Source organism: Aptenodytes patagonicus, chromosome 3 (genome assembly GCF_965638725.1).
Source record: "Aptenodytes patagonicus chromosome 3, bAptPat1.pri.cur, whole genome shotgun sequence".
Lineage (NCBI taxonomy): Eukaryota > Metazoa > Chordata > Aves > Sphenisciformes > Spheniscidae > Aptenodytes > Aptenodytes patagonicus.
The window spans coordinates 127,638,487-127,652,202 of record NC_134951.1 but is presented as its reverse complement, the minus strand read 5'-3'; the positions used below and the strand labels follow the sequence as shown (position 1 = coordinate 127,652,202).

General features: G+C 35.4%; 1 protein-coding gene across 6 annotated transcripts in view; it reads right to left on the bottom strand.

Moving 5' to 3' along the window:
* Positions 1–13,716, bottom strand: part of USP34 (ubiquitin specific peptidase 34) — a 140,679-nt gene that overhangs the window by 76,918 nt on the left and 50,045 nt on the right. For 5 of the 6 annotated variants that reach the window (XM_076335136.1, XM_076335142.1, XM_076335140.1 and 2 more), the window contains exons 9-18: positions 8,250–8,331; positions 8,067–8,159; positions 5,664–5,789; positions 5,116–5,245; positions 4,492–4,527; positions 3,959–4,089; positions 2,779–3,389; positions 2,094–2,308; positions 229–344; positions 18–145 (exon numbers count right to left, since the gene is read on the bottom strand). In XM_076335136.1, the coding sequence (XP_076191251.1) occupies positions 18–145; positions 229–344; positions 2,094–2,308; positions 2,779–3,389; positions 3,959–4,089; positions 4,492–4,527; positions 5,116–5,245; positions 5,664–5,789; positions 8,067–8,159; positions 8,250–8,331 (1,668 nt within the window). The remainder of the gene's footprint in view (positions 1–17; positions 146–228; positions 345–2,093; positions 2,309–2,778; positions 3,390–3,958; positions 4,090–4,491; positions 4,528–5,115; positions 5,246–5,663; positions 5,790–8,066; positions 8,160–8,249; positions 8,332–13,716) is intronic. The other variant, XM_076335138.1, reaches the window with a different exon arrangement.

Sequence of the window (13,716 nt, the reverse complement as noted above, 5' to 3'; positions counted from 1 at the left end):
TTTATGATTTAAGTTACCTGTTGTTTGCTAAATTTTCTAAGCAGCCTTCAATAAATCTCATTCGAATCTGTCTGTCAGTGAACCAGCATACTAAAGAACAGAGCAGCTTCTCTGCTTCATTTATTAACCCTTCAGAGAGATGAATCTACAGCAAGTAGAAAGAAAGGTCACTGAATAGTATATATTTATTTTCTTTTAAAAAATATTATTTTCTGGTATTCAACTTACTGCATCTTCATCCTGGACCAGATCCCACAAAAGGGTATTTCCTTTCTTACAAACATTATCCAAATTAATGTCCGTCACCGCATTGCTATTATATTGATGTTTATGAACTGCTGGTCCTGAACAAAATATAAAGACCGTTATTGAATAAATAGAAGGAACTATCTAATCTGAACATTATTCCCTAAGTGCATGAACAACAACATGCTTTATTTGTAAACTTGGCTATTTTAAAGTGCATACAACATTGTAATTGCAGCCTTTTTCCACATATGGGTTCTTAAAAGAAGACAAAACGTTATGACCATACAAGAAGTCAACAGGACAGTTAAGCCAATATTTACACTGGTTTTGGCTAATGGCAAGGTGCAATAAAAACAGTACTTAAGAGCTGCAGATACAACTGCTTTTTAATTTAATTAGTTTTAATTCATAGTGTAATCAAAATATTTCTTAAGTCTTTCTGTAGTGCTGTGGTCCAAAGGGAGGTATCTTTATAACTACCATGGTTGGAAAGCAAGAAAGAAGCACATTTCAATAAATTCCCCTCATACTGCGTGATCTCCTATATCTAACTAAAAAACAGGAAAAACAAACACCATTTTTTATATACAATAGAGTATCAAAGTACATCATTTTAGAAACTCATCATGTTTTCACAAACACTGATAGACATTTTCCTTCTTCTATGTGGCCACAGCTGGCACCACTCATTTATCTACTATTTGATACTATTTTCATGTAACAGCAAAGTCAAGTAGAAAATTTAGATTGCATGCAGAACACTGTAATTATTTGCACGTGCAAAACTAGGGGTGTCAAAAATAATCTGCACTGAAGGCCTCATGCTCAAACAATAATTTGGATCTTCAGTAAGATGTGCAATATCTATGGAAAATATTGAAAAAATATGCTGATTTACAGCATGTTTTAACTACAAAGTTTTAGTAGTTTATTCAACTCTGCAGCGTAGAAAAAAAGTCCTTCCAAATTTTCAATGTCAGGCTGAAATTATAATTCAGTTCCACATAACAAGAAATGTTAAGCCTAAAGAAAATAGAGACTTCTTACTCAACTGTGTTTCAGGAAAAAATATAAATAGTACTGGTTTTACTGTCTGCTGGAAGATAGCAAACTTGGTTCTGCCAGACCAGCAAAGAAAAACGTCAAACCTTCACTAACCATACCCTCCATTATATTTAAAAAGAGGATAAAACAGAAAATAAAGCTGCCACAATAGCATATGGAAAGATGATATAATTCTTGAGAAGTGTTTTAGTAGCATCTTAAATTGCACCCTGAAGTAAACTGGAGGATTTGGCAGTGTAAGATGAAATAGCATAAAATGCCCTTTAAGGCAAGCTCCCTAAGATATCAAGTTATATTTTAACTCATTTTCCCAAAATTATCCCCTGTACAGCCCATTATGGTTAATTCATTTAAGATGACAAATGTACGGAATCACAATAAGATCCACCCACCAGAAGAAAAATCGCGTAAGGTTTCAGAGAGAAAAAAAATCACCTCGCATTTCAGCACCACCTTTCTTTTTACTTTAATAACCGATTAGAAAAAAACATTTGCTACGCTCTTTAGTGCCTTTATTTGTTTTAACTTGCATTAAAAGATCCAGTAGAAATGGGGGAAAAAAGATTTTAAAAAGGTAAACACTGCTACATCTAATGTGATACAAATACGAATCTCTGGGCGAAACAGTAAAATCTCAGTAGTCACCATGGTTTCTTTGGGCAAATACACATGTATGGTTAATATAATTTGATTATTTTAATTATTGGAGACTAATTCAAAATTATATAAGACCAAGTTAGAAGTACAATGTTTTTGTGTTTTCTTTTTATCACTCTTACCTTGACTAAGATGTTCATGATAGATAGAAGCAAGGTTAGGAAGGTGCTGCTGAAGATGAGATGTTAGCTCAGCATGTGAATTAATCTGTACAAGCTCTTCTTCACAGCCAGACTCTTCCCCATCAAAATCAGCCATATTTTTCTCTGATTTTGCACTCACTTGGGAACTACTGCAACTGACATCATCTGCGCTTAGCATATCATCAACCATATGCCTGTAAAAGAAGAATATTAGAATGGACAATATCAAAGAGAAAGATGTCTATAGCGGACTACAAGTGAGTAGACATGCCCCTAAAGCTAAAATTGGGATTAATCATCTGTCTGAACAGCAGACCTTCACAGGAATTTCAAAAACAATTACAGATAAATTGAAGGTCTCACTACCGTGATGATTGTGTTGACTTCTTTAATGTTAAGTAAACACAGCATTTTCCAAAACAATTTTAACATTTTGTTAAATGTTGTCTTATTTATTCAATACAAAAACTTTACAAAAAAATTTAATCAGATGTTAACAAAACAGATTACTGTGTAACTACCTGCGATAACCATCATTGCTGTTAGACAAAATTATTCTGAATGATAGCAAAACGTCCATACAAATTTCTGCCCAAACTGAGTATTGTGCTACCACTTTTATTTCTGTTATAGAAGGAATCAGAAGAAATGTCAAGCTACCTACCCGTCATGGTGATGGTGGTGGTGGTGGTGGTGATGCTGTGGCCCAATGAACTGTCGACAGTTAAATAATTCATTTCCAATAGTTTCCCCAAGGAAGTCCCCTGTGTGAGTTATACAAGAATCTTGAGACCCTTGTGAAATGTGAGCAGTGCTCATTTCCCCTGTCACATCATGTTCTGCATCTTCAGCATGAGAACAAGCATCTAGCATTCTAATTCGATTATCCACCGGTGTCACAGAGTCAGTGTTAAAAACATGGTCCTTTCCTGCCCCATTATTTGCACCACTCCTCTCCGATGCCCCTTGTGAATCTCCCAGACAAATGCCTGTTTGTGATTCCAGTTTCCTGCTTCGTAGATCTGTGCTCCTACTGCTTTTCTGGGGATTATGACTCCTATCTTCTTCCTCTTCATCCTCCTCCTCTTTGAGAGCTTCAATATCTGCAATGTCTTCAGACTGCACCTCGCTGCCAGGGCTTCCAGCAGACTGGCTTGCGTGACTGGAGTTGGCCTCATTACTGGATCCGTCACTGTGGCCACTGCTACTACCAGGACCACTACTGCCATCCTCACCACTGTTGGCTGTCTCGTCAGAGCTTCCTTGCATGGATTCCTGAAATTATTTTTTTTTTTTTTTTTAAGATTGGTGGAAAAACAGAACTCCACTGAAAATATATAATGAACATCATCATCATCATTCAAACGCCATCCTTCATTTATGAGGAAATGTGTAAAATCCATACGTTTTCATTCATTCTTTCTCAATTCAGTTGCCAATGACAAAATGCTCTGAGCAAGGTTCAGATTTAATAATTTAATTTTTGCATTACCTTATTTCTAGCAGGGTATATGTGCAGGCTTTACACATACACAGAGTGACAGTGTGACACACAAACAGTATGTCATGCAATCCCTTATTAAGAGATTAATCTTACTGAAATACAATTTAAATGCAAGAAGGTGGTTTTTTGTAGTGCACTTGTTCATAGGCAAGTACAATATATTTTATGTAAACTGCACAGAATATAAGTAAAGATTCTAGCTATCCACTATCCTGCTGCAGGTAAGCATACATGCCACGTACCAGTTCACGTTTTGAAATGATTACAGGAAAAAAAAAAAAATTCCATAGCTAATAATAGGCAACTCAGTAACAAAATTCACAAAGATTTACGCTTTTACCTCTGTATCTGAAAGTCGCTGCTGTACATGTTTTGTTCTGTTAATAAGCTGTTCCTCCATTTCAATATCACTGCCTCCACTCTGATGGGTGTCACTGTTGTCACTACTTTGAGGGCTTGCTGCTGGTGACCCTAGTTCAAAACCACATTTCCCAGTTACTTTGTGATATATATTAATTGAAATGTAACAGCATTACAAAAAACTGCCTCAAATGTTGAACTCAACAGCATTCTTCCTGCAAACAGTTGAACAAGGGACATAAACGACCTGCGTACCTAAACACTAAAAATTCTTTTTAGAACACTGAACATTTTACTACAAAATTTGTATTCTGATGTCTCTTCTTGCCAGTATATAGCACAGCTATATGAATTTCTGAGATTCCACACAAAATATAATTTTCATTTGACTTCTCATAAAAACAGAATTTCAAACTTTTACTAGTTTTTCCTCTATTCAAATTCGATAGCTGTAGAAAAACACTGTAGTATCAAACATATCAGATTGTGGTGTACTTCTAAAACTATACTTACAAGGTGAAGGGGCTGCTCTTCTGAGCTCCTCTTCTTCTGAAGGAAAAAAGCAGGATGGAAAAATAAGTGACTAAAAATCTTTTTGTCAGCACATAGTTGTCCATGATTCATAAAAATCAGCAGTAAGAAAAGAAAGGGCAACGACAGTAAAATGGCTTGGCAGCACCTTTAGTAATGACTGTGGGGAAATACACAGTCAAGTCAAAAAAAAGCCAGAAATAGCATGTAATATCAAAAACTAGGTAAAAATTAGATAAGCTTTTAAGATTTTTTGTAGCTATGTAAGTTACAGATGTTCAGCAGAACAAGAAGAGTTAACTGATAAGTTATGGACCATCTTCTGAATTTAAAAAAAAAAAAGAAAAAAGAAAAAAGAAAAATACATACTACTATAGATATACAAACAGAATTGATCTGAAATAGAAAGCTTTCCAAATGCACTCACAAAACAAAGTTTTAATGCTTTCATCCTTATCCTCAACTTCTGCTCGAAAAATATGCCAGCATGACACTTTTTAAAAATACTTCAAGTAAAAAGCTCTATACATCCTTTTTGTCCAAAGTCAACAAGGAGACTATGAAAATTAAAAAATTAACTACCAGATCTATTGGAAAACCACATACCTTTTTTGTTTCCCATGGGCAGATTGGTACTCAGTAAAGATGCAAAAGAGCTTTGTTTTGACAGCTGAGCCTTAGCTGCTAGTGCATTATTCCACAGTGCTTTTATAAGCATTGATGCCAAATACAAGGTCTATAAACAAAACCAGATAACAGTGCCATTAAGAAGCAGTAAGTTTTGTATGCAAAGATCCGCTGTTAATCTTTCTCTATGCCAATACTACAGTTCACCAAAATAAACTCATCAAAATAAACGAATGCACAAAATAACGTTGTGTGAAACACTTTTTAACTTCAGACATGGAAGTTAAAATCTTGTATCAGTGGTTATGCAGTCTTCAAAAATCTCTGAAAAAAATTGTAATTCAAACACCAGAAGAGGCCTACATGAAGAAACATGACAACTTTACTCATCTAGTTTCCTCTCTTATGCATCAGATTACTTTTACATGCATTCCTTTAAAAAGACAAAGACAAATCCATAATGCTTGTTTAATAAACTAACATAATTTCTTTTCTTATTACAGTGATTTTGTCCGCCTTGTCTTTACCTGTTCAGTGTGAGCACTTGGATGAAGAGTTGAGACCAGGTTAAGAAGATGTCTAAGTGGGACAGGGTCCAAGTTTTTGATCAAAGAAGGAAACAAATCGTGTATGTAACGACTGCAATGTTTTAGCTATGAAGTACAGACAAACAGAGAAGATAACAGGAACAGCAAAATAAACTTAAAGAAAAATTCAAAGTTTGATAAAATTGCAGCAATTAAACATCATCTTTGCACAAAGTCTCAGGAAGCACTTGTCCAGTAATTCCAAACTACAGCAGACTTGCAATTTTGACTAAACTTAATCTTTATATTGTAAAGCACGTAAGATTTAGTGAAATCAAATATAACAATGTCTTCCTCAGTCCCAGTTCTAGATTTGGTGAAAAGAAGAACTGGAAGTTTATTTTGCATTTTAACTTAAATATAACTTCTAAAATATTAATGTATATGCTAAATCCTGAGGGAAATAATATTTGCAATGATTACCTTATTAGCAGTGGTAAACACAAATAAAGACATTACAGGCTAACATGAGGCTGAGAGAACAGACTGTGTGAACTGTGTGAGGATTGTTTATAATTCTTTTGTCTTTCCAGTAATGGATGTCAAAAAATATGACAATGTGTTTAGCTAGCTACTCTATTTACACGTTAAAGTGACAGTGCTCCTAGATGTTTCCTCTTAGGTTAAATGCTGCTTTTCACAGTCACTCAAAGGGTTTCATTATGTTTGTAAGGATGCTGATATTAAAAAAAATAAAATAATGGTTACAGGAAGCTTCTAGAAAAAACATTCTTAATGTTGGTTACCGCATATGCACCTCAAAAGGGGTTTTTTTAATTCTTTATTTATTTTATTTTGCCTTCCTGGCATATACAATATCCATGTCAGCAGTTTATAGGGTACAGGCCATCTTTCACAGGATTCAAACCGGAATGAAATTACGTGGGTTCTATACAAGGATGCATTTAAACGTCTTGAGATATCTGCTTCAACTCAGAGAAGATAAAGTTTTGTCAAAAAGTTAGTTTAAAAAGTGGAAAATATATTCTTTAAGGCCTTCTCTTCTTTTAGTGTAAAGGTGTCAGCCTTTTAAACAACATCAGACATTTAAACCTTTTACAGGAAGTAATCAGGACATACTTAATTCTGATATCAAACATATATATATTTTGAAAACATCAGTATGTCAAAATGAACATGTGAACTGTAAAAGAATTATCGCATTTGGGTAATTATATTAAGTTCTTAAAATAGTATAAAAGACAGAAAAAATCCAGAGGTCTAACACTAGTGTGAGTTACTGTATGTGTGAAAACATCAAGGAAGGTAAAATACCGCTTTAAAAATGTAAGTGAAATAAGTAATTATAAATTACTCTGATACAGAAAATTGTTGGGAGCTTATTAGAGTGAATGCTGTTATAATGAGCACTTATCAACATACCAGCTGCATGTTATAATGACAATGGACTACACAGGTATCAGAATGTGTATACAGTAGTATCTGCTTGAAACAAATTACAGAGAAATACTGAACACGTAAAAAAAACCCCTTCAAATTCTAACTTGTATAAAAGTATGTTCCCTATACCTGTTCAAAAAGATCAATTTTATTTCTCTGACCTTCATTTTGAGTGTATTTTTCAGAAAAATTTACACTGAAACCTTAAGGGTTTTTTCTGTTTGTTTTTTGGGGTTTTTTTTTGTTTGTTTGTTTGGTTGGTTTGGTTTTTTTAATAATAAAGGCAGAATGAAACCATGGAAAAAGAGTTTCCACAACAGGAAATCAAAATGTCTACTGCATTCAAATCCCCTAAATAAAAAACTTCACAACCTAAAATAAAAAGCATAGCAATCCATTAAAAGTAGCAAACAAGTATATCTTTCTGAAGGAAAAAAGCCTATCAGAGTTTCCAGGTTTACCAAGCAAAAAAGAAAATCTCAGTGCCTTCCATAGATTTTAACACCAGCACTGTAGCACAGCTGTAAACTTCACTGCCACAGTTTTCACCTGATTGTTCCCACCAGGAGTAACAGAAATATACATATATATATATGTATATATGTATTGTATATACAATACATAGGAGCAAGGCAATTTAGCACAAAAGTAAAAATATTACATCCACCCTACAATCTTCATCCCCATTCTTAGTGAAAACACTATGTCTTTGTTATACAACTTCATTTTTTTCTTGTATAAAAGTAGCCTAGGTGAATTCTTGCATCTAATGAAAAAACAGTAATTGTGGCAGTTACGTAACTTAAAATTCTGGTCAGCAAAACACTCAGACAGACAGACATGAAAAAGTAAGAAACTCAGCTTTACGAATATAAAACAAAATCAACTTGCCATTTTCTGTTTTTTTTATCACTCCTGCAATTATAAAGATTGTATATATACCTGTGCTGCAGCCCAAATACAGTCTATATGTTGAGTACTAAGTCTCCCTTCAGCCGCAAGAAAATTCAGAATCACTTGGCACTGTTTGATGATCTGCAAAGTGAGAACATATTGAGGAAAGATTTACTAGAACAAGAAGTTACTCCTTCATGTTTATACTAAAAATAATAATTTTATACAAACCTCAATGTGTAAATTTGGTCCAAAAATGTGCTCAACTACATTGTTGCTGATAAGCCAGTCTGCAAGCTCTTTTGCAATTGACCTAGAGATGAAAAAAGAGTGGAAACATACGCAAAATTATCTGCCTATAATATATACGCTGTGCTCTTCCCTAGCACAGCATGTCTTTCAAATTAATATCTGTAATTGTAGTAAGCATACAAAAACTTTTTTGAACACAAAGCATACTCAACATTCCCCCATTCAGGTAGGAAGCAAATGATTTCCGTATTTTTTTCTTTAGCTGGAAGACTAAAGCCAAATATCAACATTTCCCACGCACCCCTCTGGATCATTAGCAAACATGTAACCAACAACTCTACCAATTTTATTAGTTAATAGAGCTCAACAGACCACCTACAGACCACTTTCAAAGACCTCACAGGGAGGATTTTGATAAACACTGCTATTTAACCCAAGTTTATCATGAAATTCCAGAACGACTGAGTTCACAAATGTACCTAAAGGTGGGAGTGATAAAAACTATTTTTAAAGAATACCACTTAAATATTTTTAGATTCTCTTCCATAAATAGCAACTCATATAGCTTTAAAAACCTATGTTTTACATGGCCATACTTACAGACATGTAGCATACAGATGCTTCAAAATGCTCATTTTGTTTCACCCATAACAATAGGGAACTTTACCCACTGCCAATCCATAAGCAAGCATTCGAACAGAACAGGACAAAGAAACTGAATTTTCCAAAACAAAAGTTGAACTTCCAGAAAGGACTGCCTTGTCTGGAAACTAGTGCATAAGCTCCTTTTTATTCCTTCCTTTCAAGCAAACGTTTGTTTACCCAGGTTTTGGCACCAGAAGCAATTAGAGGATATCACAGTATTTAAAGCACAGCCTGTAGTTTAAACGGCCCTGGAATAAAAGCGCTCTGTTTCACAAGGAGGAGAGGATGGGAGGGAGGGAGGGGGTGTCTTATAGGACTACAGGATGAATTACTTTTACCACTGCTATCTGTGTCACATTTACGGTCACTATTAAAATTCCAGGATTGCCAATCTTTATCATCCACAATAAGAGAACAAGATTCTTTAGGTAAAAAGAAATTGCCTTTGTAGGTTTTCCAAACAGGATTCACTTTTCCAGGGCATGCTGCCAGTTCTTCAATTGTTTTGAATTGCCTGATCCCTATGGATGAACACAGCATAGTTCCCATTACACAACACACCCCATTCCTATACTGTCCTCTTCTAGTCTAACTCCAGGACATGGGGAATCAAATATTCTTATATTGTTCAAAAAAGATAATGTCCCCTAACATTTAAGTAATAACTGGCCTGCAAGGTACAACAATTTGCCAACAGTATCATTGCTGGGTTATTAATAAATTAGTTCTCATACTGTAAAGTCAGTTTGACAGGGTATCTGCTCAAAGAGATAACAAAGATAAGCCAGGTCTGTTCCATGAAATCCAGATCTACTTAACTTCCTACAGCCTCATTTCAAAACAAAACCAAAATGCAACCACCAGCCCCAACACCCCGAAGATGCCTACCTCAAACCAAACTTTGGAGCATGTACATTACAGACTCATTCAGGGCTTGGATTTCTGTCCAACAAAATCTGAAGTAAGACCTTTTCATATATGAGCTGTGGTTTTGCAGGTTTTACAGCTAAAGGAATTTATTATTCATTTGAATATATGCTACCAGCCTCCTTTAGCAACAAACATGGCTCTAAAAAATGCTCTTGTCCACCTGCCTCCATGCTGACAAGCACAAGTGACCATTGTGGCATTGCCCACATAGCTCAAGAGACTATAGCTCTGTTACTTTTCATTTTGTCAGACAGCTGGTAGACTTGATATTACAGATTCGTCTTAAATCACAAGTGCCCAACCCACACTCTGAAAACTGAACACAGCCTGCAAAAAAGTTCCTTGAACTTACAGCCTATTCGCCCCCAGCTCCTTCTTATGGCTTTACATTGCTTCCCCTTGCTGTGGGCAGAAGTGCTCCTGCTACATGACCAAAAGGTAAGCAGAAAGCCTCCTAGTTTGCATTTTGCACGTATAAAAGGTAGACAGATCTGGTCACATGAATGGACATATGACCACTAGACGACGCAGGAGACCTGAATGGATGCACTTCTGGTTATGAAACGTGAAAAAAATCATTGCATACAGTCCTCCATAAGAGGCAAAAGCCTTAACACCTGAGTCATAAGTCAACGGAGGTAATTTTGATCCAGGACCACTTAATTGCTTCCTGGATCTGAATTTTTAAACCTGTAGCTTTCAGAATGAATCCCAGATAAACACTGCTAGATTCACTATGTGATGTTAATACAAAAGGACATGCTGCTCCGTGTGTCTCTTTAAACCATATACTTCTGCTAGTGGCACAATGTCCATTAGACATTGTATCCAGAGTCATATGTTGCATTTTAGCTACTCCAAAGAACAAAAACTCTCTTACAGAGTGAGTTCCCTTCACATTTTATTAAATGAGTATGGCAGTTCTCTATCTCTAGTCTGCAACATTTTTCTTCTGAGAAATAATGGATTATTCTTTTGAAGGAATGCCTTTTTTTAATAGATGTATTCTCAGCGGTAAAAAACTCTTTACCCTACTGGTGAGCTCAATTGTGGTAAAATCACATCTCAGATTTCTGAAGGTAAACATTCATTTGACATGGATTTGTTGAGGAAGACCAAAACCAAGAGGATCCTTGTGAAAGGCAGAATGCAGCCTTTGCGTTTCCCAGAAAGAACTGTTCCTCCCAGAAAGTTTTGCTGAGGGCACACCAATCACTAAATATACTGCCTTTTAAAATGACGAAGCTATTACCAGCACTAAGTATTTTGTTCTCTGATATACTAACAAATATACTTATGATAGCCGATTCAAGGATTCACCAAAGAAAGCTTATTTCAGCATAAATGAAGTATGTCTGACTTTATTTTCTGAACACTTTCATTTCAGGAAAGATGTTCTTTTGTCTGCTGGTTTTCCAGCTCCTTGGTAAGTTTCCTCACTTTCAAACAGAGTGAACATCTTAACTCACAAGCAATTCCAGAACTTCATATAAATAAAAATAAACTGCCAGCCTATGGATAAATTGATCTACGATTTCAGTTTGTACATTGTCACTTATCCCATTTTTACTTTAATAATTATCAAAAGCCCTATAGCCTTGAGAAATTTCAGATACACTCAAGTTCATGAAAATTCACTGAGTTCCGAGTTGTCCCAAATAAAGCAGGGCAACCTAGAATAACCTTTTATTAAAAGATTTAAAGTATAATTTTCAATATTTTTCAATGTGGTTTAATTTCAATTTCTAGCTATGTTAAAATTTCTTTCATATAGTCTGTATTTTTCGTAATTCAAAACTATTTTTTCATAGAGCAATTTGCAAATTATTATACGACTATTACTATACAATATCACTACAATTCAGGCAACTTAGCAAGAACTCAATTTTCAGTAAAAATATGCTCAAATTTTCTTTTAAAAGAAGTTCTTCAAAAGGTTATAGAAAAATCTTCCTCTTTCATACTGGAGGAAACAGTGAGAGTGAAAAACATGCATTATGATCAAAGTATAGATATGCTTTTCCCTCCAACATGAAAGTAGCAGTACAAAGAACAGTTTTACAAATTAGATACCCAAGTCATACAGACCTTAGTAGTAAGAACATTCACCTTGGTAATAACACGTATTAGCCATTTTTCATGGATTTAGTAATTGGGATAGCAAGAAGAAAAGCAATTTAAAGAACTTGATACTCTCTGTAAGTGTATATTCTGGGTGAGGGAAGGGAAGGGAAGAAGGGAATGAAAAAGTAAAGGTAGCAGCTACTCTAGTTTAATTGTCTCTAAATCTTTCTCACACTGGAAATCTACACAACATACTGGGCTACATGATCTCTAGACTTAATCAATTTCTCCCTAGACTTTTAATTTAAATTCACTGACAATTCACGTCTGTCAAAAATAACTGTTCTACTTCCAAGAAATGAAACTCACGCACTTTTGCCATTAGTTTCCCCAGGCATTCCGTTAGAGTGCAGGGAAAAGAGTTGAAGCTATGCAGTTTGTGATATAACCTGATGTTTGTGAACTGTACTTACGAAAGGCAAGTACTAGAGCTTGAATTTTGTGCATTATTGTAAATAAAACTATCCGGAAGGAAACTACAGTTTATGCGTTTTCCTGGTAGGTCACAGAATGCCTCTCTATAAGAGGACCGGGCTAAAGTCCTAGAAACATTTTAATCTAAGGCTGTGGTGCAATACTTGGTAGCCACATGATGACCCAGATCCAGGAACAAATCCCACAGCAAAGTACTCCCCCCCCCCCCCCCCCAAGAAAACCTTATTTATCCAACCAGTCAACTCCCAATACAATTCACCACACAGCTACAAAAACACAACAGCAAGTCAGCAACATCACTGAAAAATATAATGTAAAACCTTAAAAGAAAAAATGTAGAAATATAACGAGCAGCTTGCAAAGGATGAAGTCTAACATTTCTTAACAAAATCACTGAAATAGCATCTACAACATAACAATGGATGGGAAACGCTGATCTCAACTGTTCAGGATCAGAAATGCAAAGAGGATATAGCAGGCACCTTCCCAACACACACTGAAGCACGGGTTTTTGTTCCTGAGCACACATTTTCTTATTTGACGCTCCAAAACCACCACTCTGACATAATCTTGAATATTTATTAAACTACTGTGTATGCCACTAGAAAGGTGTATGCCACTAGAAAGAAACATTAGTGAGCTGAGTGAAAAACTCTACTACCTTTTTTTTTTTTCAGAGAAAATCTGAAAAGATCCCTGGAATGTGGGATAGAGGGGAAGAGGCGTTTAAGTGATGCTGCCATAAATTCAGTTGGTGAGCTTAGACAAAAATTGAGAAAGCAAGAGTTAACATGAGCAAAGAGAACAGTGGTGAAGGGAAAAAGCAATACAAAACTTGCAGTTTAATATCTCAATAAATAAGGAAAGAGAGGGAAAAGAAAGGAGAAGATATAGTCCAGATCTTTCTGTTCACAGGTGAAGGGAATTTTGGACATCTGAAAGGACTCTGTAGGAAGCTTTTTAAGTGAGGATAATCACGTTTTCAAATGAGGCAGGAGTTCATTGCAGCATCAACCTGAATGCTGAAACACAAATTCTTGGCTGCCTGCCAAGTGAAGAGCAAAACAAAATATCTCTTTATACACGTTATTTCCACAAGTTGACAGTGTCCTCATTAAGGAAAAAACACCACTTTTTCCTCTTGTGGTCCAAATAGCACAGAAAAAAAAAAACAACCCAAAAATCTTTCCCTCCCTGAAAGGCATGATCATTTTTCACTAACCAACACCAGCAAAATAGTTTTAGGAATCACTATTCAAAGACTTGCAGACTCTTCTGTTCAGTCTCGTTATTTTTAGCTTCAATAGATTTC